Genomic DNA, 26443 nt, shown 5'->3' with positions numbered 1-26443 from the left:
TGAATCTTACTGTCAAGTAAACATACTTGGGATCAAGCTGGAAGTTGGGGAATGTGCTTTTGCAGAGTGCATATACTGAGGCAAAAAAATCCAAGTATTGTTGCAATTGCAACATTATAAACCTAGTTTGTAGTGTTCAGTTCTTCATGGGAGTATATTCAGTTGTTTAAAATCTGGCAGTCTTCTTTATCATGGCAAAAGATAAATATAATGTATGATGGAGGTCATATGACTATCACCCTCTTTTTTACAATTTCAGTCTTTGAAAGACTAACAATTAGGTCAAAGGGCAATGTGTCCTTTTAAGCAATTGAAAGCTCTGCTCTTTTCTCAATTACAGTTGTACCATCTGGGTTAAAACATGTTTATTCATCTCTTGTTTGTCTATTTTAAAGTTATTTAGTTTTCCTATTAGCTTTCAACATGATTTTAAATAGGGTAAAGCAAGCCAAGAAAACTCAGTGATAGGGTCACTTTAGGACTGCCATAAGTCGGAAACAACTTGAAAGCACATAACAACAACAAACTTTGTGGTGTTTTTCTTGTGGTTATATTAAGCTTATTTTCTAAATCTGTCCTTAGCAACTTTTCTCCCTTCTCTTTCCACTTAATTTTTCAAAGAGCGACTGTCCTGTTTTCCGGGATGTTGTGAGTCATTTCCTTTTATGTTTGCATCAAACAGTTGTGTACCTGAAAAAAATCATAGCCACCGTACAAACAATACATTACGTGAAGAACTATTGTTTGTAATGTGAAGCTATGAGCAGTTAGCAAAAAAATGGGTATATACTTTGTAGATTATCTCATTATGTACACACAGAATGGTTGTCATGAAACCATTCCAATGCAGGAATTTAAATAAGAACCCAAGAAAGCAGGCCAGTGTTCAGAGTTAAAGGGAGACAGAACATCTGTTTGGGGTTGTGTATAACAAAGGCTAGGAAACATAGCTCTTCTGAAAAGTGCAGAGACTGACGGCATGGCAGAAGGCTAGCAGCCTGCATTCATTGGGGATTCTCTTTGTTTATGAAGACCTCCTATTCAGAAGACTTATGGATAGTTTTAAAAGTGAGAGGATGATTTGACTTTCCTGACAGAACAAAGGTGTCTGAAGATGGGCAGATGGGTTCCAGTGTCAAACTTGGCTAATTATAATGTGTGGCTGATAAAATTGCACATGGAATGTTCATTTCATAAATAAAGAAAAGGGGAAGTTTCAGCCTGGATGCAGTTGAATTATCTGAGCGCTCCACTGTGTTTGAGACTCCTGAAATTGGAGAAGGAGTATTGTGATTTTTCCATGAATGACATTGGTACCTCTTTCATAAAATCAAGATAGATAGATGGTGGCTTGTCAACACAATAAGTGGAAAGCCTATGCCTCAGGGCAAGGCACAGTTAAAATAATTTATGTCCTATCTTTTTCTTAGGATTTGAATCTAAGACTATAATGTATGCCTATCTCCTATAAATGTGCTTGGGTTTAGGACAGGAGAATTTTTAATAATTGAATTGGTCTAGATAGGATTATCCCTCTCTCCACAAAGTTCTGAACTTTCTCTGTGGAAGGCATAATAGGAGTTAAGTTTCAAAACCGTAAGGGCATTGATGGTCACTGATAATTTGATCATTTATTTGCTAACATATGATGTCCACCAAAGTTTGATGGAGCTTCCCAAGAAGAATGAGAGAAGAACTTCTCTCTACAATGCTAGACAACATAATTGGGTCTTATAGACACCAAAAAAGGCAGAATGAAGAGTAATCTAAGAACTTGTCTACATTGGCCTTCTTCTCCCTGGTCACGTGGACACCTCTGCTGGTGTTAACAATGGGTGCCCATGACATCCAGAAGCTCTTTCTGAGATCTGCAGATATGAGGGTGGCACTGTCCCAATCCGTCTTTTTTCCCCAGCACTGATGAACTCAGAGAAAGAGGAATGGTGGTGGTGGCCCATGTAGGCAGTACACCAGCTTACATTGGAGCCGGTCTGCTGTCCACACTGTGCCCAAAGTGTAAAGTTTTCATGGATTTTTGGCAAAACTCTGGTGAATTCCCTGACTTTCCTTAGTTAAGGGCTAGACTGGTTCATCTTGATTTACCTTGTGCTAAGGACTCGAAGTCTCTGTGTCATAGACAGAACGCCACCAAATAGAGTACAACACAGTTTATTGAGGTTACAGAACTAAAGAATGCCCGTAGGAAACAAAGGACTAGGCAAACACTTGTCTTCAGTGTGAAAAGTAACAGAAACAGCTTCGTTTGAATTAAAACGGTTCGAAAGAATAAACCGGATTAAACAGGAGTTTAATCCGGATTAAATCAAAAGTGCTTACTTCAGCCTGGCAATTTAAACAAACAAAAGTTGGTAAACAGAGGTCAAAATGAACACAAAAAACTGGCAGCAGATTCCTCTCTGCTACTCAAAAGCTACAGATGAGTAACTCAGGCTGTTTACTCCTCCGTGCAACGAGCGAAATCCAGGTCCAGGCACATCAATCAGGGTAACGGCGGTCAGCAAGGTCCCAATCCGGTCCAAGGTCGAAAGCCAAGCGCAGACGTCTAAAGTTCCACAAGTTCCACTGTTAGCCACAGAAGGGATAGTCCAAGGTCGTAGTCAGTCAGTCAGTCCAGCGTCAATCCAGAGTAGGTAATTAATGTCCGTCAAAAAGACGACGGAGGTCCAAGCTATCAAGATTAAACACAAGTTGCACAGAAAAACCCCACACAGTTCCTCCCGCCGTCTATGCCCAGTGTCCTTGGTAACTTACGTATCCAGCAACGAATCACACCCATCTTCAGGAAGTTCCCCAACAAGAGCCCAAGCGTTCGTCCAGATTACCTTGCCCAACGCAATTAGCCATTGATCCTAAACCCCATTTTATCCCAGTTCATAACTCCTCATCGCTGTCAGCTGCTATCCTAATTCCAGGTGCCTCATCATCATCATCCTCATCAGAGCTAAAACACCTTTGACTACGCCCCACAGCATCCCCAGCTGTGGATCCCGCTCCATCCCTGCAGCCCGTCCATGGGTCTGATCCTGCAACCCGCCAATCGTCTCCCATACTATCATTGCCGGTGACACCCAAATCCTCCCTTACACGAGTCCACTCCATGTCATCTTCCTCTGAGCTAACCATCTCTTCCTCCATTCGCTTGGTAAAACCCTCAAATGAGTCTTCATCTGTTGGTTCTGCAAATAAGTCCCGGAGCCGTTTCCTTTCGCGCTCCTCAAAAGAGTCTGACTCTCGAGGAGTCTTACGACCCTGTCTCCTAGTATCGGAGCCAGAAGGCTCAACCATAACACTCTGGATATTGTGTGTACTTCTAGGAGTGTTTTTGGGCTCATGTAGAAAAGGCCTTACACTCAGCTATGAGACTTATATGATCCCTATATGATGATAGTGCAAGAAAGCTGCAGAGAGGCAGAAACACAGTTAGGACCTGAAGTCATGACCAGCTTTGCAACTGGTGTGTTCCTGTACCCACCAGTCATCTCTGACTTAAAGAAGGAAATGGAGGGAGACCTGTAACCTTAGAAGTTTAAAGCCTTCTGGGTTTAAAAGCTTCTGAGTTTGGCTTGCTCATACTCAAAGCAATTAAGAGAATGTTTTTGCAGGCTACCAAAAGTATCAGGTTGCTCCTGCATGCTCTCTTTTCCTCCCTCATCCCCAGCTTTGCAGGGCATGTGTTTGACAGAATTTTCCTGGATGTTTGGAAGGGTTCAGGAAAATTGTTTAGGAAATACATCTATGTGTTTGGATTGCTTCCCAGTTTGCTATAGGACAAGAGATTTATGCTGAAGCTTAATGGCTGGGAAATAGTAGGCTGAGAAAGTGAACGCTCTCAAGAGATGGGTGAGGAATACCGTGTCTGAACTTGTTTGCCCTGTACATTAAGGAAACCACCGAGCTTGAAGCTGGAATGTTTGGGATGATGAAACCTCTTCAGGTTTGTCTGGTAGAAGATTGCAGGTTTTGGAAACTTCAGAAGAAATGGAGTGCCAAGGACCTTTAGATTCAACAAATTGAGATTGCCCTCACTCACATCACATACTAGCTAGAAGTTACAATTCTGTTCCTTTTGAGAACAGTTTCCCCCAGTCCCACAAAAAGGTTATGGGAGATCTGCCTAGAAATGTAGCCCTTTCTAATCATGATTAAAAGAACCTGTTGCCAGCCAAGAACAAGTGACTGTTAATTATAAGATAAGGTAGCTGGTGTTTGGTAAGAAGCGGAAGGATTACAAATGTACTGAGCATAATTTTAACACTAAGCACATGAACACTTTCACAAATTTAAGGGTATAGTCCCATGAATTGGAAATTGTAGCAGTAGTAGTAATAGTTATAGTATAGGTCATACTGAACTTCTCCTATGATAAAAAGGAGGCATACTAAGTCTACAGATAACTTTATACATAGTATTTTAAATAATTTTGTGGATGAAGCGAAGTGTGTTTATTGAACAATCAGAAAACAAAGGCGTTGCTTTCTCAGCCACCCATGTGGATAATTTTAGAGCATTTCAGATTTTGCATTTCTGGATAAGGGAAACTGCCAATTGTGTGTTTGTGACGTTGTGCTGTGAGCAGGCAATATGACCTCAGGCAGACCATTAAGATATAGGCATGTTCTTCAGTTGAATTTAGACAGTATGGATAGAGTCACATTGGAAAGTAGAAACTGATCCTTAAAAATCACTATCTTAGTTACCCACATAGACAATATTAGATTTAGAAGTATTTTGGAATTTGAAATTCTAGATAAAGGATGCTCAACTTGTACATATTTCTAGATAGAAATATTTGAAAGGACTTTTTAGAAATATGGCAGTCTTGAAATATATTTTTAATATACTTTGCCATTAGTACAGCTTATAGTTGCAGTTGAGAAAACCAAAAATACATATTATAACATTAAAATATCTTGCTGTGGAAACCATCTGCTTTCAGACTAATTATTGTTTAAAAACATATACTCACCCATAGATTTAAAAATTGATATCTTTTTATCTTGCCAACGTCTGGCTGTCTATGCCCACTTTACCTTGCCCCGATATTTCTGACAACTAAGAGAGGAAATCATACTTTTTTGGAATATACAGTACATTGTAGAAACCATCATCTAGCATAATAATTAGATTGCTCAATGTCTATAAACTTTTAACAATGGTTAACCTTTAACATCTTCTCTTTCTTCCTCTTCCTCTTTTTTTAGAAGTCAAGAAGCCACCGGTGGCCCCCAAACCAAAATTTGTGATAGGACACAAAGTAGGTCCACCTCCTGTGGCACCTAAGCCAGATGTTGTTCTCGCAGATGTTTTACAAGCCACAAAGAAAACAAAGCCAGCAATAGCACCCAAACCAAAAGTTTTGAAATGCTCATCTGATCCTGAGACTAAAGCTGCACCCTCACCTTTAAGAAAAAATTCTAAAAGTTTAGAAGAACACAAAAGAGACTCTTCCGAATACTTGGTTCATTTGAATTACAAAAACGGAGCCCCAAGAGACAACACTGCTTATATTATATCAGTGTGTTCGTGCAATTTTGAATGCATCCATAAATTGGGGAATGGAGGAAGTACATGCAAAAATCCAACCATTTTTGAACAGTTGGAAAACTTAGAGAACATTGATATAGGAGAACCACTATCATCTTTGAAACCTAGGATAATATTTGATAGTCATAATGAAAAGAATATAAATAAAAATAGGGTAGTCTTGAAGGCTAATCTGCTGGAGGAGAAACTCAAAGATGTGTTAACACAAAGTGTTTTTCCGAATTGCAGCCATTTGAGGCAAAAGCCATTGAGTAAACTTGAAAAGGGCAATATTCATTCTCATAACAATGATGTTAAAATAGAATTTACGGACCTTGTCCCACCATCTGAAGATGTTGCAGTCAATCCAAGTAATATAAAGTTAGATGATGTTAAGCCTGAAATGTGCCAGGTGCTGCCTTTGGGGGAAAACATGAATGGATGCTTCTCCTTGTCTGATCCTTCAACTTCAGACACAAATGATTTGCAGACGAGCACTTCCTCCAAAGAGAGCAATGAATTTTTAGCTTCATTTGGAACAAGCCCTGCTCCATCTGTGAAATCTCTCCCAGTTCCAAAACCCAGAAAGCTACGTACTCCATGTCTGGTCCGCCAAGACGGCATAGATATCCCAGGAGACAAAATAAAAGAAACCAGTGCTTTGGAGAATGGCTCTGAACTTTCCACGTGTGCTGTTAAAAAGACCCCAAAAGTAAGTGTTCTTGCTCAAAGTGTTTCTTATAACAACCAAGAGCCTATGTTTTCTGGCAATAAATCTGAAATTGTTCTAGGCCTTGCTGGAAAAATGCTTCCAACAAGTGAACCTGATGATTCTAAAGAGCTAAACCCAGAAAAACTCTCACCTAAGATTCTACACAAAACTTCTTACCCGGTAGAAAATGTTGAGCATTCTTTGGATCTTTACTCAACAAATCCTTCTGAAAATATAATGGATGAAGATAACAGTATGTTGGCTGCTCATGACGAAAATACTGACTTTGTGAGGTGTAGTAATCTTTCTATGAGCTTGCCTAAGCAACTAAAATTATCATGCAATCAGCATTTGCCTGCTTTTGAGATCCTTGGTGATTCTGCACAAAAGAAGGAAGATAAAGACACTCACTTAAAAGGTGAAAGTTCACCCAAAACCATTCCTAAAAAACCTCAAAGGCACAGCATCCCTGCAGCTGGACTGCTGAAAAAAGCTGCGTCTGAGGAACTGCTGGAGAGAAGTGCTTATGGGGAAGGACACTCAGAGACTCCGCCGGAAGGATCTCGTATCAGGCATTTGTCAGCCAAAGAACAACGTTCACTGCTATCCTGTGATGCACCAAAGCCAGCTTTGGAAAAACCTGTTTGGAAATTACCTCACCCTATTCTTCCGTTTCCAAGCAATCCAGAAGCCTTAAAAAACACTAAGAATGCAAAAAACTCTGAACGTACAAGTGCTGTGACAAAGCCTCGAGCCAAATCCCTGTCTTCTGTAGATATGGACAGAATACATAAACCCCCCAAAGATCCTCAAAAGAAAAACTCACTGAAAAAATTCCTAAACATGAAGCTTTCTATATCCATAATGAAAACTGACTTCCATAAATTTCTGACTAAGAGTAGCCAACCTGTAGATAATTCCACGGTTGCTTTCTCTAGCCAGGAAGAACCTGGAAAAAATCAAAATGTGACTAGAATGACAAACGGAAGGAAAATGAAATCTCCCAAAGTACATTCTGCAGAAATGGGTGGCTTAGCTTCAGAAAAGGGAAAACAAAAGTCCAGGGGTCAGAATGATACAACAAGCAGTCAACGCTCAAAGTCATTAGATGAACAGGTCATTGCATCCCAAGGACATTTGAATTCTCTTGCGAATGACTACATGCCAGAATATGAAAATATGAGCCATTATGAAGAAATCCCAGAATATGAAAATTTACCTTTTGTAGCCATTGATAAGAATCCATGTTTTAAATGGCAACGTTCTAACACTGCTGAAGACCAGGATGCTGATTTATATGAAGCACAGGACCTGTATGAACCCACTAGGAACTGCTCAGAGTTCAGCAGGTAAGATTCTAAGAAGTGTCAATTTACACCTTAGGCTTATCTATGGTCTTGCTGTGCTCTTCATTTTAAATCTTTGGACTTAATCTATGGCATTATCCTCTTTCCACTGGATTAGTGTGCATCTTGGGCCGAGATATATACTTATATAGTAGAAATACCATAAAAGGATAACAAACTAGAACTGAATTTTATCAGATGAATTTCAAACTAAAATTAAATTATTTTGATGTTCTTTTACTTGTAAAGTGCCATGTATATTGATGCCGCATGACATTATCAATAACAATAATTTCCACACTTTCGCGGACTGTTATATATGGATGATATCTACTGATGTTGTTGTCTGTCAAACTTAGGAAGACAATTAATAGACCTGATTATTTTGAGTCTTCGTCCCTAAAATTCCAAACATCACCAATTAAATGCTTTCCTTGATATTTCTTTTATATTCTGCTGAATGTTTTTTAGATTGACAAAAAATTTCAGGCCAAGATTTGCCTGAATAAACTTTGTCAGGTTTCCCAAACCTATTGCCTCCCTGATGTGTTGGATTACAATTCCCATCATTCCCTACAAGCAACAAATACTGCAATTGGGCATGCTTCTGAATAAGGAGATGTACTCCCAGCCCCAAAATATTTTAGGGAATTTTGGTTAAGATTTTTCTTTCTAGTTTACACATTTCTTAAGAAATGAAATGTAAAAATCTCCCCATTGAAAAATCAATTTATGGACCTAACAATCCATTATCTTAGCCAACACTATAATGTTAGTTTATAAACTTTGGGAAGGCTTTTTAAAGAATTAAATACTGTAAGTGGTTTCTATAAACACATTTTTTGGAAAGTTTTTCTTCAGTTTAATAAATGAACAGCCTCTTGGTAAAGATATGCAAAAATGTATTTGATTGCAATTACAGGAATTAAATATGTCCTGACATATCTGTTTCAGATGGCAACTAATCTAACATGGGAAGGCTATACAGAATCTATAAAAAGTACTTCAATGTGGAATATACTATATATCCAAAAGAGAACCGAAACTGTAGAAATGGCTACATCCCTTTTCCGTATACTTGTGTTAGAGCAGTGTATTATGACATTATTGCAGAAGAGCGTTTTATGTTAGAGCAGAAAGTTATACAAAATCTAAATGGAAGAAAGTGTTATTTATTTGCAATGCAACAGCTTTTTCCTGAATGTTACTTTTATCATTAGTTGGTCAGAAAATACAAATTTATATTACGCGTTTTTCTTAAAATGAAATTTTGTGCAAACCTTGACGCCTGTGTTTAGAAAACTGTATATACAGTATATACAAAATCAGTTTCTATCTGTAACTGCACAGGAGGCAGGAGCTATTTCACCTCCCAGTGCCTGTCCAGTGGGCCACACCAGCAAGGTTTAAAATAAAACATCTTACCATTTCCAGCTGCCATTTTGTCAGATTTGGGAGCAATTGTGGGGTTTCATGGTGTTTTGGGAGGTTTGCGGGACTCTACAGGCCATTATAAGAACACTATAATTTAAAGTTGTTTTTTGATGAAAAACCGTCCAAAAATCAACCCCCAATTAAAATGTGTAACTGCGGGCTAGAAAATCAGCTGCTACCTGTGGCACTTTACTCACCACTTTGTTAAAGAATTTCTAACCATCTTAGATACGGAAGTGATTTCCCTGCAGGACGAAGAAGGAAACAGTGAGAAGTTAATGTTTAGGAATACATGTATTCTAAAATCATTACTACCACCAATTATTATTTATTTACAAACTGACATCAACGTATGTGGTATTTCAAATCTATGTTTAAGCTCCAATCATGTGTACATATAGAAGCTTTTTTTTCGTGTCAGGAGCGACTTGAGAAACTGCAAGTTGCTTTTGGTGTGAGAGAATTGGCCATCTGCAAGAACGTTGCCCAGGGGATGCCTGGATGTTTTACCATCTTGTGGGAGGCTTCTATCATGTCCCTGTATGGGAAGCTGGAGTTGACAGACGGGAGCTCACCCCGCTCTCTGGATTTGAACTGCTGACCTTTCTGTCAGCAGTCCTGCCAGGCCAGCACAAGGGTTTAACCCATTGTGCCACTGGGGGCTCCTACTTTCATATTTATATGGAAATAAATTGATTGACTTCTTTTACATCTTGATGTTTTCCTGAAGCAGAGAATGCACTCAGTTTCTGGCTGTTGAACTGGTACAAATTGGAATATTTCTGGATGAGCAATACACCAACTGGTAAAATGATCCCTGTACTGTACCATTTCAGGGTTTGGGCAGGGCTGAATGATTGAATTATGTGCTGTGCTAAAACTGAAACTCAGATTTCCTGCAAACACAAAGTCACCTAGCTTTTTCTCTGGTATGCTAGTTTTCTCTGTATTGAGGAGAGACAATTTAGTCATACAATCCCTTCCTTGCAGACTTACACGATACAAACCACAAAGAGCCTTTGTGTTATGGTGATAAATTTGTCTGAAGGAAATCTCTACAAAATTCAGGGCTAAGGTCAAGATGTTTTAACTAGATAGAATCCTTCATCACTGTGTAACTCAATAGTTCTGAAGATTAAGTTCCCGAGGAAGAAACCAGGACATGGGTTGACATATTATTCACTAAGAAGATGGATGTCTTCAAAGCAATAATGGTTTAGCATCACTAACACATAGAAATGTGATCTAATATGACCAAGAGAGCCAGTGACATGTAGTAGTTTGAGCATTAGACTGTGACTCTGGAGACCAGAGTTCAAATTCTCACTTAGCCATGAAAACTCTTTTGGTGGCCTTAGGCAAGTCATACTATCTTGACTGCAGAGAAAGGCCAAAGCAAACCCCCTCTGAACAAATCTTGCTACAAAAACCAAATGATAGATTTGCCTTAGGGTTACCATAAGTGGGAAACAACTTGAAGACACACAACCACAATGTTAGCAAGAGTTGACAAGAACCCTGTTAGGACTCGTTTCTCTTGTTGCTGTTGCCTCTTTCACCAACTAATACAGCAACATGAGAATGACTTAGGCAAGTTTGCACATGAGTTATTCCCAGATTCACCTCCACATATGTATAATTCTAGACAGCTGGGTTTTATGTTTATCTAATAGAAGGTTAGCCAAGTGTTGGAGTGAAGATAGCAAACATGTAATTTCCACTCCTTCCTTTCATTACATTTTTGGTATGACATCTTGTGTTACTGAAATAAAATCTAGGATTCTTTGTAGCATTTGCATATTATATTTCTGACTCATATCATCCATAACTTGATCAGAAAACAGAGTCATATGAAATATAGGTCCTTTAATTTTGGTTGGGAAGGGCTGTCATACATTGTACAAACAACTGAGGGGACCGATAGGCTTTTGCTAGAATCCAAAAATACAAATGTTTACAATCCCTAAAGTAAAAGCAACATTGCTAACAACCCCTTCCCTTCAGCCAGATGCTCCACTTGAAAACTGAATCTTTTCTTTCCAGACACGAGATGCCACTGTTAAATGCTGCTCTTTCTTAATACATTAAATTGCAATTGCCTTTTCTGGGTATATAGTTTTATGCTTGTTGTGCTTGGTGTGCTAATAAAAGAAGACAGTGGGAATGCCTGTTTCCCATGCTTGTTCCTAGCTGCTATATTAAACTTTGCAAGCCAGAGAAATTATGTCTAAACAAGCCTAATATGTGCCTCTATGAGTTGGATTTCCTACAGTGTAGCTTTGGTCAAGAAACTGCTGCCTCATACTCTGTAATTCAGGGATTAGTAACTGCTTGGGGCATGAGCAAGAGAAAATTGGCTGTTTTTAAAAGAACAAGTTTGCTGACTTTGGGAGACATCGGTGGCTAAAAATAGGGGCCCCAGTAGTGCTACTTTGCCCACCTCTTCTGCAGCTGGGCATAACTTTCATATTGATTTATTGTATGGGTCTTTGTTTGCCTTCCTTTGTTTCTTTTATCTTTCTCACTATTAAGAAAAAGATAGCATTGTGCAGAAAGAATGAAAACAATGTCCTTTTGCCAGGAAGGGGGTCATTGGCTTGTAGGTCAATAAGTAACTAGGTTAGCAAAATTATATGGGGACCAGGGGAAAATTTCCCATTTCCAGCTGTGGTCCACACCTTCCCAAACAAGCTCAAGTGCCTTCACTTTCCTTTGCAGTTCCTTTCAAAATATTATGTCACTTTCTGTCTTTATTTTGAGAGGAGCTGTAGAAGAAGATGGTAGTATTTAGGTGGGATAGTACAGGATTCTGGGATGCTTATGAAAATGGGGTGAAGCATTTTCACATATTTGTGTGGTATTTTTGTATGGTTTAGGGGCAACAATGTTTAAAATCGTTCTGATTTGAGTGAGGTTGGGAGGCTTTGGAGCAATGGTTCTCAACCTGGGGTCCCCAGATGTTTTTGGCCTACAACTCCCAGAAATCCCAGCCAGTTTACCAGATGTTAGGATTTCTGGGAGTTGAAGGCCAAAACATCTGGGGACCCATAGGTTGAGAATTGCTGCTTTGTAGGATTCAAACAATCATGTTTTTCTCCATGATGCCCCAAAAAATCATAGATCTTCATACCAAATAATTATTTAAAGCTTCTTTGATTCCCAGTCTGAGAGAAGACAAGGATATAAATAAAGTGATAGATGGATTTAAATTGGCTGTTGCTGCTGCTCATTTGTTTAGTCGTCTTGGACTCTTCATGACCTCATGGACCAGTCCACGCCATCACCGCCCCCAGTTCCTTCAAGGTCAAGTCAGTCACTTAAAGGATACCGTCCATCCATCTTGCCCTTGGTCGGCCTCTCTTCCTTTTTCCTTCCATTTTCCCCAGCATCATGATCTTTTCCAAGTTTTCCTGTCTCCTCATGATGTGGCCAAAATACTTCAGCTTTGCCTCTAATATCCTTCCCTCCAGTGAGCAGCCGGGCATTATTTCCTGGAGGATGGACTGGTTGGATCTTCTTGCGGTCCAAGGCACCTTCAGGATTTTCCTCCAGCACCAGAGTTCAAAAGCGTCTATCTTTCTTCGCTCAGCCTTACTTATGGTCCAGCTCTCGCATCCATAGGTTACTATGGGGAATACCATTGCTTTGACTATGCGGACCTTTGTTGCCAGTGTGATGTCTCTGCTCTTCACTATTTTGTCAAGGCTGGCCATTGCTCTCCTCCCAAGAAGTAGACGTCTTCTAATTTCCTGGCAGCAGTCTGCATCTGCAGTGATCTTCGCGCCTAGAAATATAAAGTCTGTCACTGCCTCCACGTTTTCTCCCTCTATTTGCCAGTTATCAATAGGTGTACTTGCCACGATCTTGGTTTTCTTGATGTTTAACTGCAACCCAGCTTTTGCACTTTCTTCTTTCATCTGTACGACCAAATTGGCCGTACTACCATAAAAATTCCACTTGTATTTCTTGAACTAGGCATACCATATAGAAGCAACAGTGAATCTTTGTTGTTATATGCCAAGCATTTAATTGGTTCCCCTTATTAAACAGTTCTAATGATTTTAAGATGTCTTCATTTGTACCAAGGGAATGTATTTTAGTAAGATATGTGACTATGTAGGCTTTTGATGCTTAGGCTTCTCTCAGGATATATTTTTTTGTTGAGTTCTTGGTGCTGACAGTAGAAAATAATCCTAGTGGATAAACATAGACAAAAGTCCAGCTCAAGTGTTCACATTTTCTTTTTTATAATAATACACAAAGAGGGAGGACATGCACAAGCATGCCAGGTCTACCCCTTTCTCCTGTTTTTATTGCCCTTGTTATGTTGAGGCTAGACAACTGAAATGAAAAAGTATTCTTCTCATACGGGCTGTCAGCGTAATTTTGCATGTTATAAAATGGAATTTGAGCACCTGAACAAGGCTGAATCAGGCAATGGAGTACTTGCTTTTACTCACATAACTTCTGGTTGTATGCTGCCCAAACTATACCAGGCTTTGCATATATTTGGGGAACTTGCATTCTTTAAGACATTTTGGTTCAGATAGCTTTGTCAAAAATAACTTTTGGTTAGCAATCTTTCACCCACAACTTGGATATGTTTGTTTAGAAAAATATTATTATAATCAAAATGAAATAAATTATATATTTATTTTTAGCAACCACATCTTCATATTAAGAACCATTCATATGACATGCTTAACTTTGCATATTTTTGATGTACAATATTTTGCGTAAATTGGGAAGATAGAATATTGAAAAATGTGTATTCAACAATGAAAAAAATGCCAACTTCTGGGAAACGCAGACTTATGACGATAATTCTCAGACTATCTAATTTTTAATGTTGTTAAGTAAGGGGAGGGAGAATCTATAAAACATTTAATTTACAAAACAGTGTAGTATACATTGCCAAGTAAAGTGAAATGAAGGGGAATTGTTGCTAATACATTAAACTAAAGTTCTTCTATACTGGCAATTTCTCTGAAATAAAAATCTAAAATAAAAATTCTTGCATTTAGCCAAATTGGATTACAGGAAAATCTACTGCAACTATGTAGAAAGTTTGCCCTAATGTTGTTATTGTGTTGAGTGTTGAAACCGAGCTACTTGTTAAGGAGCTTATTCAACTGTTTATTCAAACAGCACGCTATGAATGTCTTTGGGAATAAGTAATTGACAAGAAACAAACTAATTGTATATGCATTGTTCTTATTTTTTGGGCATAAGAATAAGCCTCTTAATGTTTTAACATCAGAACTTAAAGAAGTGTACCCAAAGGCAAAGGATATGCATTGATAAGACCAGTATTTTACTAGAATTGTTTGCATCACTCCGGGATGTAAATGATAGGCTCTTGGTACTCTTGAGGGAGTATCCAATTAAATTAAATAAACATGTATGGGACCTAACTGTGCACCTGCTGTTGTTAAATTAGCCAATTGTTGTTGCTTTGCAAATCATGCAGGAGTAGCTTTCCAAGTCTGGAGTGTAAGGTTTACACATAGTTTCTATGCACAGCTATTGATACAGTGAAAGATTAGTAATGCTAACATGTTCATACTAGACCACTCAACCATATTGGACTTGGAAAATAGCCTTTGCGCTTTTTATTCTCTTCCAGCCATCAGGAGTGTGTCCATACATGTATCAGACTTTTGCTTTCCTTTGCATCTGCAAACAACTCCTAGAAATCCATTGTTAATCATAAATATCCACCCCCTCATTTTCAGTTTAGCAAAAGAAATCACATATTACACCTTCACTTTGAAATTTTAAGTCAGAGTATTTTTAGAAGAAAGCTGCTGACAGTAGTAGAAATATATGCATTTTTCTTGTGAATTCCCAACGTTCTTGCTTGTTCGGAACTTTACATTCACAGCATAACAGGATCTAATAAAACCCGCATAATGTGAACTACACATTTTTCAGATAATTTCAGTTTCTTAAACTCAGGAAACTGCCACCATATATATATAAGTGAGAGAGATAGCTCACATGCTGCGATGGCCTATTCTTACTCAAAGAACAGTGCAGTGATTTAATGGTGACTGGTTTCACATGACTGGCAATGCAGAAGTTATGCTGCCAAAAAAAGCTCAGTATGTGGTAATCTTTAACATAAAAAAGTGGGAGATGAATATTTTAAATGAAATTAGCACAGGATATTTTTGGTTCTTTGTGGAAACAGCATATGTACAATTGGCATATGCTGTTAATAAAAGGACTGCAGCTAAATAAACCCAAAGTGCTGACAAATGTTTAAAGACCTTTAAAGTTTAAAGTGTTATTAAAGCTGCTTAATGTGGGGAAAAGTAAGTCAGATTCCTTTTGGCGAATTGTCAAGACCTGAATCTTAAAGGTATTTTCTCCTTCTGTCAGCAACAATATGTTTGTTAGAAGTGTTTCACCCATGCTAATAATACTTGGTGTTTCATCATACAAGTGATATATGTGTGAGTGTGTGTTACTATATAATTTTAATAATTGTGTTGTTAAAGGCTTTCATTGCCAGAATCACTGGGCTGCTGTGAGTTTTCCAGGCTGTATGTAAATTATTGTAATAATTCTTTATGCAAATCTTAGTATTTGATTTTAACTTGTTATGGTCAAAGGTCTTATGTTCCATCATCATCATCATCATCATCATCATCTGCTAAATAAGAGAACGGGGAGAGGATCAAAGTACAAGCAGGACCTGGGTTACAAACAAGATAGGTTTTGTACGTTTGTTCTTAAGGTGAATTTGATAGTAAGTCAGAACAGGTACATTTTTAAGTGTAGTGCCAGCCCAAAATATATATCTTTAGTTTTGGATAGCATAGAGAAGTGCCTGTGATGTTTGTTATCCCGTCTGTACCTATTTTGCCTTCTGTTCCTGTAAGAATTAGATTTTGGAAAATTTGTTGTTGAAGAAACAAGGATTGGTGATAAATCTTCAGTGGAGACACGTTTTCCCCATTATAACTCTTTCAGGAGTGAATTTCCCTTCCTTGGGGTACATTTCACTCACTTCCTATTGTCTCACCCTGTTTGTAACTATGAGTAGTTTGTAAGTCAGATGTTTGTAACTTGAGGACTGCCCATAGTTAAAAATGACTTTAACTGCTTTTAGAATTATTTCATGTCTTCCATCCTTGGAAAAGACAGTATAAATCTGGTAGCTAGCTAGGTAGGTAGGTAGATAGATAGATAACAGACAGATAGTCCGCACTACTGTCCAGATTCTCCTTCAGAATTCCCTTGTTGCATTGGGTCAAGCATTGTTCCTTCTGCATCCTTTATCCAAATTCCTATAAATCTTTCTCCTATGACTAGGGTTTTACAGCCTGAAAATTCACATTACTACAAAGTGCCTTTCTTGTGGATCGGAATGAAGCGTGGGGTTTCTGTTAAGAGAACAGCGCTTTTTTTGGTGGTTTTCTTTTGCCATTTTGGACTTTATTGTGCAAGAGCCAAGTTGATTTTTACATCCAGAGGTTAATTTTCTAATCTTTGATTTGAAAAAGGAGTTGAGACCTCTAAAATAGGTGACTTAATTGTCAAGCCTAAAGATTTGTAACTAGGATTTTGTTGCCATTTGCCAGAAGTGGGCTAAAGTCGCATATTCTTTGGTCTGATGATAGGTGTTGGCTCATCTATATATATAAAAGAGTGATGGCATCAGGGCAGTGGACAAAACAACAAAAGTACAGGCCCCGCAACCTCGAAATTTGACAACACAACCCATCATCCATGCCTCCAGGTTGATACAACAAAAAGAAAAGAAAAATAAAGTCCTAATTAGAGGGAGAGCAATAATTTTTTTATCCAATTGCTGCCAGTTTAGAGGGCTAATCTCTGCCCACTTGGTTGCCTAGCAACCAGCCAAGGGACAGCCAGGGTTCAGTTAGGGGACAGGCTGATTTAGGCCTCACTTAGGCTTCTTCCACAGATTATCTGATTTTAACTGGATTATATGGCAGTGTAGACTCAAGGCCCTTCTACACAGCTCTATAACCCATTTATAATCTTATATTGTCTGCTTTGCACTGGATTATCTTGACTCCACACTGCCATATAATCCACTTCAGTGGGCATTTTATCCAGCTGTGAAGAAGGGGCCTCATATAATCCAGTTCTAAGCAGATAATAGAAGATTATCAATATACAGTAGAGTCTCACTTATCCAACATAAACAGGCCGGCAGGATAAGTGAATATGTTGGATAATAAGAAGGGATTCAGGAAACGCCTATTAAACATCAAATTAGGTAATCGTTTTACAAATTAAGCACCAAAACATCATGTTATACAACAAATTTGACAGAAAAAGTAGTTCCATGCGCAGTAATGCTATGTAGTAATTACAGTAGAGTCTCACTTATCCAACACTCGCTTATCCAATGTTCTGGATTATCCAATGCATTTTTGTAGTCAATGTTTTCAATATATTGTGATATTTTGGTGCTAAATTCATAAATACAGTAATTACTACATAGCATTACTGTGTATTGAACTACTTTTTCTGCCAAATTTGTTGTCTAAGATGATATTTTGGTGCTTCATTTGTAAAATCATAACCTAATTTGATGTTTAATAGGCTTATCCTTAATGCCTCCTTATTATCCAACATATTCGCTTATCCAATATTCTGCCAGCCTGTTTATGTTGGATAAGTGAGACTCTACTGTACTGTATTTACAAATTTACCACTACAATATCACAATGAATTTAAAACACTGACTACAAAAACATTGATTATGAAAAGGCAGACTGCGTTGGATAATCCAGAACATTATATAAGTGAATGTTGGATAAGTGAGATTCTACTTTAATATGAAATAATTACTGGGATAGAATAATGCAGAACAATATAATCTCTAAAATCAGGACTGTAAATAAACAGGGGAATTCCACACAGGAAACAATCAGGACCAGCTAACACTTCCCAACAAAGTATTCCCATCATCAAAGTCTGGCAAATCCTCTGTTTTCTCAGGGCCACAAACAGTAGACACACATAAAATATTGCAAACAACACCACTCTGAAAACAAGGGAATTCCAGACAGGAAAGAATCAGGGCCAGCTAACACCTCCCAACAAAAAATTCACTCAGGGAGGAACCAGCCAGGCTTTAAAGCTGCAAGGCCATTACATCCTAATCATTTTTCCTAATTGCAGCATTCATACTTGCCTCCAACAGACAAAAAAACCCAATCAGAAATATTGTATATTCACAACCTTTAGGAAATAATATCCCCTGATGGCGCAGCGTGTTAAAGCGCTGAGCTGCTGAACTTCTGGACCGAAAGGCTGCAGGTTTGAATTGGGGGAGCGGAGAGAGCCCCCACTGTTAGCCCCAGCTTCTGCCAACCCAGAAGTTCAAAAACATGCAAATGTGAGTGCATCAATAGGTACTGCTCTGGCGGGAAGGTAACGCCGCTCTATGCAGTCATCCCACATGACCTTGGAGGAGTCTATGGACAACGCTGGCTCTTCGGCTTAGAAATGGAGATGAGCACCAACACTCTGAGTCAGACATGACTGGACTTAACGTCAGGGGAAAACCTTTACCCTTTACCTTAACTACCACCAGTTCCTCAATACTTTATTTCCCATACCACCATACTTCGCCACAGCAACGCGTGGTCGGGCACAGCTAGTTAGATTCTAAAAGGCTTCATTCTTGGATTTCAATTTTGATTTTTTTTTTCACCATTCAGATCCAGAACAGTAGCTCTGTTTAAGACTGTCAAAGCAGTTTCTACAAAAGCTATTGCTGTGGTTAAACTGGTTAACACTATTCCATTCTTTTTCAGGGCTGCACCATGTAAATTATTTATTTATTTATTTACCATATTTATACCCCACCCATCTCGGCAAAATTATGGCAAAATTCAATGCCGCATCATACACACAACAATAAACACCGTATTAAATTATAAAACATTTATTTATTTATTTATTTACAATATTTATATCCCACTCTCTTTACTCCGAGGGGAACTCATATAATATAATAAAAGAGATTCTTGCTAGATTAATGATGTCACAACTGAAAAACTACTGCATTTCTTTGATTCTAAGACACCCTTCCCCCATATAAACATCTCTAAAAATGGAGTGATCTTAGAATTGCAGATAAAAATCACTTTTTTGCTGGTAGTACTCAAATTAATGTAATGTTAGAATTGATGGTATCTTAGAATAGAAGAAATACGATATTTATACCCCATTCATTTTGAATCAAAGTTAGTTTGCTTGAGACTGTGTCATTCTTCTCCAAAATACAGGATCAACTTCCTTCTAAGCAACATTTGTGAGAATATAATTGTAACATGCTGGTACGAGAAATGTATTTACAAGGTCAGTGTGTCCTGTGTTTCGAATACTGTTGTAAAGTTGGTGTATCTAATACACTGTGACAACATGTAATAGTGGGTGTGCCTGAACATTATTTTTGTAATTATTGTGACATGTGTCAGGGAGGAATATCATCAGGCTTTTCACATTTGCAAGATCAAGCTGATTCCAACATAACTCTTTTGTATAATCTAGCTCATAGTTAAAGTGGATAGATAACATGTTGAGTATCTGTTGCTTCATTTCCCCCCCCAAAAGTGACTATGTGCTTCCTTGCATCAGCAGAATCCTTGTAAGAGAATCAATTTGGCAAATCAAAATTGAAAAAGTCAGGAATATCTTAGTTATCTAAATGGATTGATATCTGTTGCATCAGATAAACTACATCCCAGAATATTGGACTTGCCAGCATACTGACAGAACCACTTGCCATCATTTTTGAGAAATGTTGGTGAACAGGTGATGTACAATATTTTTAGCAGTGATTTAGAAGATGAGGTGGAGGGAATCCTTTTAAATTTGGAGACGATACAACAGCCAGGAGTGCAGGCAGCTACCATTTTGGAAAAATAGGACCAGAATTCAAAAGCACCTTGATCAACAAGAAAACTGAGCTGAATTTGATAATATTAAATGCAACAGAAATTTCTACAAATTTCTACATTTAGGCTAGAAAATCCAAACCCACAGGATGTGAGTTGGCTCCGTAGTACTTCACATGACAAGAACTTTGAGATTATTATTGAGGATAAAATTAAACATGAGCCAGCAGTGTGATACTGCTGCATATAAGGCATGCTATCTTAGCCTGCATCAACACAAACATTGCTTCCAAGTTAAGGGAAGTAATTGTCCCCCTATAATTTGCGCTGGCCAGGCCTCATCTAGAGCACTGTGTTCAGTTCTGGGCACCTTATTTTAGGAAGGATATGTAGATAAGTTAGAGCAGTGGTTCTCAACCTTCTTAATGCTGTGACGCCTTAATACAGTTCCTCATGTTGTGGTGGCCCCCAACCATACAATTATTTTTGTTGCTGCTTCATTACTGTTTTGCTACTATAACATAATTTTGCTACTGTTATGAAATGTAATGTAAATATCTGATACGCAAAATCTATTTTCATTCACTAAACCAATGAAAATAGATTGGGCATGTTCAACTTGATGAAGAAATGTAATCCCAGTCTTGAAATTCTGCAACAGAGAGAAGTGTGCAGCATTTTAACTTACAGGATGGTAGATTTCAATTGAACATGAGAAGGAGACAGCAGTTCATAAATGAAACAATTATCTAGAAAGGCAATTGGTTCTTCTTTTAATATCTTCAAAAAGAGGATGGAAGGCTACCTGATGGGAATTTTATATCTGAAGTTCTTGCATTGATCTGAAGATCCATATAGTCCTTTCCAGCTCTATAATCTTATGTCTCTATGTATTTAACATGATTGGACTTTGGCAAGTTCTTTAATCTGATGAAACACATATCCTTTGTGTTGTGAAACTCTATCCTTGAAACTATAAAATACTGTAAAATTGCTGTGGTGACCAAAGGTAAATGTGCCCAACTATGTGAAAGAATCTTTTTCTTTGAACAGCAGTAAAGATGGATTTGGGTATCTTTTGCTAGGATTTCTACTAAACTGTATATGGTGATGGATAGCGACACTATATAGCCATGGGATTCAGCTGTGTTTGTGGTTCATCTTAAAATTATTTCACTCTTTGACTTACGTTACAGAATTAGGAAGTACTAGCATTGGTATTAGGCTACTCCTGTCACCTATGCTTCAAATAATAATTGTAAATTGATCAGAAAATATTTATTTTGTAGGTCTTCAGCAGAAGAACTTGATGGTTCTGATTTGATACTGGAAGATGTACATTCAGATGATGATTTGATGTTGAGAGATGTAAACAGCTCTGATGAAGATGCTGATACCAATTCAGATTCCAGCAAAGGGGAGCTTGATACACAAGAAAACAAGCAGGTAGATATATATTACTTCTTTGGTATATCGATATGGTCAGTCTTCCCCATTCACTGGGCTTCAGGGCAACAAACTCCCATGAAAGTGAAAAATCATGAATAAAAAAATGTTTGTTTTTTTTCCTGAGAGAACAGTTCTCTTGGAAGTTCTAGGTTTTCCAGCATGGTCAACCTGATCTGGAAGATTGCCATAGAATCAGATTGGAGGACCTAGAGATTCCTAGAGATAGCATTTTAAATCAAATTGATGAATCGTCAGGCCCGTAAAAGTTATAACTGCAAATATGGAGGGACAACTATATTTGTTTTTAGTTCAATTCCAACCCTTCATTTTGTATTTTCTGTGGTAACTTCATAAGAAAACAAGCAGAAAACAAGCTGAAGTTAAAACAATAAATAAAATTTGCCAGCTGCTAAATCATCATAGTGTCAACTGGAAAAAACAATTTATTGATGAGATGAATGCTTGTGTCTTTTTTTATTTTATTTTCTGACCATGCAACTCTGGATCCACTCAATTTCCTGTTGTCAAAACTTCCGGAGGCATAGTGATACGTGATTATCTAACAACATGCAAGAAACATAATTGAGAAGTAAAAGTGGACAGTCTAGACCAGGGGTCCCCAAACTTTTTTAACAGGGGGCCAGTTCACGGTCCCTCAGACCGTTGGAGGGCCAGATTATAGTTTTTGAAAAAAAACTATGAACAAATTCCTATGCACACTGCACATATCTTATTTTGAAGTAAAAAACAAAACAAAAAGGGAACAAATACAGCCTCAATGTTAATCATCATCATCATCATCGTCATCGTCATCGTCATCATAAAAATAATAGAAGGTTGGAAGAGACCCCTTGGGATATCTACTCCAACCCCCTTCTGCTTTTGTGCACCACACCATAATCAAAGCACTGCTGACCGATAGCCACCCAATGACAACAACAACACCATAATAAACATGGTTGGAAGAGACCCCTTGGGCCATATAGTCCAACCCCTTTCTCCCTTTGTGAACCAAAACATAAAGCACCCCTGACCAACAATGGCAATAATAATAATAATAATAATAATAATAATAATAATAATAATAATAATAATTCAGGATTGGAAGAGATTGCTAGCCTTCAAGAAAAATGAATCCATGACAGGGCTGCAAAGGAGGGAGTCTACGTGGCAAGATAAAACAGAAGGTCTCTACCTTTTGCCACAGGCATGCCTCCATTGTTGTTTTGACTCCTCCGTCCCAGGTGAGAGAGGAGGCGGAAAAGGAGCGTGCAAGGCGAGCGAGGAGGCAGGAAAGGCGCGCACCTTTCCCTCCTCCCTCGCCCCGTGCAGGCCTTCGTCAGCGGCGGCGGCGGGAAAGATGCCTGCGGGGCGAGGGAGGAAAGGCGCATGCCTTTTTCTCGCCCCGTGCATCCCTTTCTCGGCGGCAGCGGGAAAGGTGTGTGGGGGAGGAGGAAAAGGCATGAGCCTTTCTCTCTTCTCTCACCCCGCGCGCACCTTTCCCGCTGCTTTCCTCAGCGGCAGCAGCGGGAAAGCTGCCCGCGAGGTGAGGGAGGAAAGGCACACACCTTTCCCTCGCCCCGTGCGGCTCTTTTTCAGTGGAGGCAGCGGGAAAGGTGCGTGCAGGGCGAAGAAAAGGCGTGCACCTTTCTTTCCTCCCTCACCCCGCGCGCACCTTTCCCGCTGCTTCCCTTGGCGGCGGCAGCTGGAAAGCTGCCCGTGAGGCGAGGGCTGAAAGGCGCATGCTTTTTCCTCGCCCCATGCGGCCCTTCCTCGGCGGCAGCGGCCAGAAAGGTGCCCGTGAGGAGAGGTTGACAAGAAATGTGTGCACCTTTTCCTCCTCCTCCACACCACATGCACCTTTCTTGACGGAGGAGGGAGCCACCCACTGCGGGGGCCGGATAAATGGCTCCGATGGGCCGCATGTGGCCCGCGGGCCTTAGTTTGGGGACCCCTGGTCTAGACTCTTATTGCAGAGTTTCTCAAGTTTCACATATAATTTATTAGCATATATAGAAGTAAGACTAGCAGACATACTATAGTTTCATTTTCTTGTTTCACTTGGCTTTCTGTATTTTGAATCTAGCAGCTGTGTATCAAATTTCCAAACAATTGACTCCTTCCTTGGCAGTGTCAAAAAAAAGTCTGCAGCTGAAAGGGGAAAATCATGTATGCACAGCTGGCTAATTTGGCTTAAAGTCTGTGTGTCTCTTGGATAATGTAACACATCACTATTTAAAACATCTGTATTTTTTAAGAGAAATTAAGGGCCACCACTAGAAAGGGCTTGTTTTCTATTACTGTCTGATGTAATAGTTTTCACAGGTAGACCAGGGCATATAGGTAAATAGATGTGTTAAATAGATGCCTTGAGGCAAATGCTTGTACAGGCAGGCCCCAAGTTACGAACAAGATAGGTTCTGTAGGCTTGTTCTTAAGTTGAATTTGTATGTACGTTGGAACGGATAAATTGTTTAAGTATAATTTCAGCCATGCACACACACACACACACAATAGAAGCAAGCTTTGGATAGCAACGGGAAGAGTTAACACCCCTGTGGTCTTTGTTTTTCTGTTTGTGCCCCAGTTCAGAAGATTTCCCCTCACTTTCTGTTCTTGTGCTAATTGGATTTTGGAAAAAAAAATGGGCTTGTTGTGGAAACAAGGGTTGGAGATAAAGCTTCAGTTAAGACACTCTTTTTCCATGATGATTCTTACAGGGGTGAATTTCCCTTCCTAGGGGTAGATTTATTTCACGTGCTGTTGTCTCACCCCCATTCTTAACTATGTGTCATTTGTAAGTCAAATGTCTGTAATGTGGGGACTGCCCGTACATCTAGGCAAACTAAACTTTTAGATGACCTGTTTCCCAAAACATTAGGCAGCCAGTGTACCTCTACTATATACTGAAAGTGTTTCTTATAATCTAAAGGATACTGTTTTTAACTGACCAATTCTGCCATTGTATAATTTTTCAAATGTGCGGAGAAATAATTTATCCCACAATGCCTTGTCTTAGAAAACTCTGTTAAAAGTATTATTGAGCTCCAGTTGCTAATCCCTTGCAGTGAGTGACATTTTAAAGGCAGGATCTGATGGTTTCTTCAGAAGATAAAGTATTTATTCATTCGTTTACAGCCTTTTTCTCCAAGTGAGATCCAATTCAATGTGATTAAACACCAACAGTTAACTGAACCCTACTAAGTGGGAATATGCTTCGTATTTTCACCATATACAGACTATATGGCAATGTACAATTATGCATAAGAAAATAGAAGTTTTTGATTAATGTATTTTTATAGGTTCTTTCTCATCCCTATATGTTTGCTTTCAATAAAGTTTCATTTTATTTGCAGATTAAAGCAGCTGGGAAGAAAACAAAAGTTTATCATATTGCTAAAGAAATCATGAGTTCAGAAAAAGTGTAAGTATCTAGTATGGAATGAAATAGGTACGTGTGGATACATTTCCTTTACATATGAGATAATATTTTTTCTTCTTCTTTTTGTAATAGGTTTGTAGATGTGCTAAAGCTCTTACACATTGTAAGTATTTCACACTTGAAAGTTAATCATTTCTGAAATTCCTTACAGAAACAGCATTTGTACGATGTTATTAATTCTCCATTTTACAAAACAACAAAATAACCCATTTAAGCTGAAGCCTTAAACTCCTGTAGCGTTTTTTATAGATAAGCAGAAACTGGTCTGCAATCAAAAAGTTTTGACTGGATGTTAGAACTTCGAGCACGTTCTGTTTTAGGCTACAGTTATTTTTAAGGCTTCAGGGCGAAAGGCCAAAATATTGAAATTAAGGATAAGGCTGACAGTCAGGAATTCGTGCACATTCCCTGCCAGGGCAGAATGCAGTAGAGCAAGAGGGTGTTTTCTTAAAGCTTGTTTTTCTGTTTGACTTTGAAAATTCATTGTGTGTACACAGGTGAAACTTCATATATACTTAGAAAATGTATACCACAAATCTAATTTGTTTATGGTAGTTGGATATGTCAGGTAGTTCGTCTGTGCTGAGAAAGGAAATGACACACATTGTCATTTCTATGAGGCTGCTAGAATGGAGGGAGGGAAGAACCTTGTCACCTTTAATAAACTGAAAAGGACCAATGCTTGTCAGCGTTTATAAGTGCGACAGTATCTTGCTGTCGTTTTCACTTTTATTTCACGCTTTTTCAAGTCACACGTTCATCACACTCTTCTGCTCCACAATTTGGAGACGATATAACAAATGCACAGGAAAATGAACCCGAGGAAATGGGGAAAACTCTCCAGGGGCCCATCCAGACAAGCCCTATATTCCAGGATCTGATCCCAGGTTTTCTGTTTATCCCAGATTATTTGGCAGTGGGGACTCATATAATTTAAAGCAGAAAACCTGGGATCAGATCCTGGAATATAGGGCTTGTCTGGATGGGCCCCTGGAGAGTTTTCGGAGTTTGGGAACATTAAATCTAAACCAAAAATGGAAGGGGGGCTTTCAGAGGGCTTCAGGACCACACAAGGACCTCATAGGACACACAGACCACACAATATAATTAGTGAACCCCTCCCCCCCTTTTTTTAGGTCACTGAGTTAGAACTTGATTGCTCTTCCTCTTTAACATTCAGTGATCAGAAATTAAGGGCTGTTTGTCAGCTCAGGACTTTTTAATATCATAGTCTTCCCTAAAGTTAAAAGAAAAAATTCTTGGAATTTCTTCAAATAGAAAACCAAAACTCTAATCTGTGGCCACTTATTAATGGCAGTAGAGTGCAATTCAATTTTTTTATGGTGGTGAGTTGCGTCATATAATTTAATCTACCCTTTCCAGCCTGATCCTGGTGCCAAATTAACCAGGTGTCATGCGAAATGACATCACCTGAAACTGTCCTTTGTAATTATGAAAGGCAGTGAGCATCTGGTTGCTAAACTTCTCTTACCTTTGAAAGAGGATGCAGAAGTGGGATTTTTTTTTTAAATACAAAGTGCACAAAACTTTTTTATTACTATCAAGAAAGCAGCACCTGTAACCCATTAACATTTATTAGAGTCATCAAGCCTTTCCCGGGAGTCTT

The 26443-nt window shown here is 38.7% G+C and overlaps 1 protein-coding gene across 1 annotated transcript in view; it reads left to right on the top strand.

Annotated features, from left to right (window-relative positions):
- The window catches only part of fgd6 (FYVE, RhoGEF and PH domain containing 6), a 69214-nt gene that overhangs the window by 8204 nt on the left and 34567 nt on the right, over nt 1-26443 (top strand). The window contains exons 2-5 of the mRNA XM_008110852.3: nt 5223-7605; nt 21215-21371; nt 24731-24798; nt 24889-24919. Of these exons, the coding sequence (XP_008109059.2) occupies nt 5223-7605; nt 21215-21371; nt 24731-24798; nt 24889-24919 (2639 nt within the window). The remainder of the gene's footprint in view (nt 1-5222; nt 7606-21214; nt 21372-24730; nt 24799-24888; nt 24920-26443) is intronic.

The sequence above is a fragment of the Anolis carolinensis genome, chromosome 5 (assembly GCF_035594765.1).
Source record: "Anolis carolinensis isolate JA03-04 chromosome 5, rAnoCar3.1.pri, whole genome shotgun sequence".
NCBI lineage: Eukaryota > Metazoa > Chordata > Lepidosauria > Squamata > Dactyloidae > Anolis > Anolis carolinensis.
This window is presented reverse-complemented; position numbering and strand designations above follow the sequence as displayed.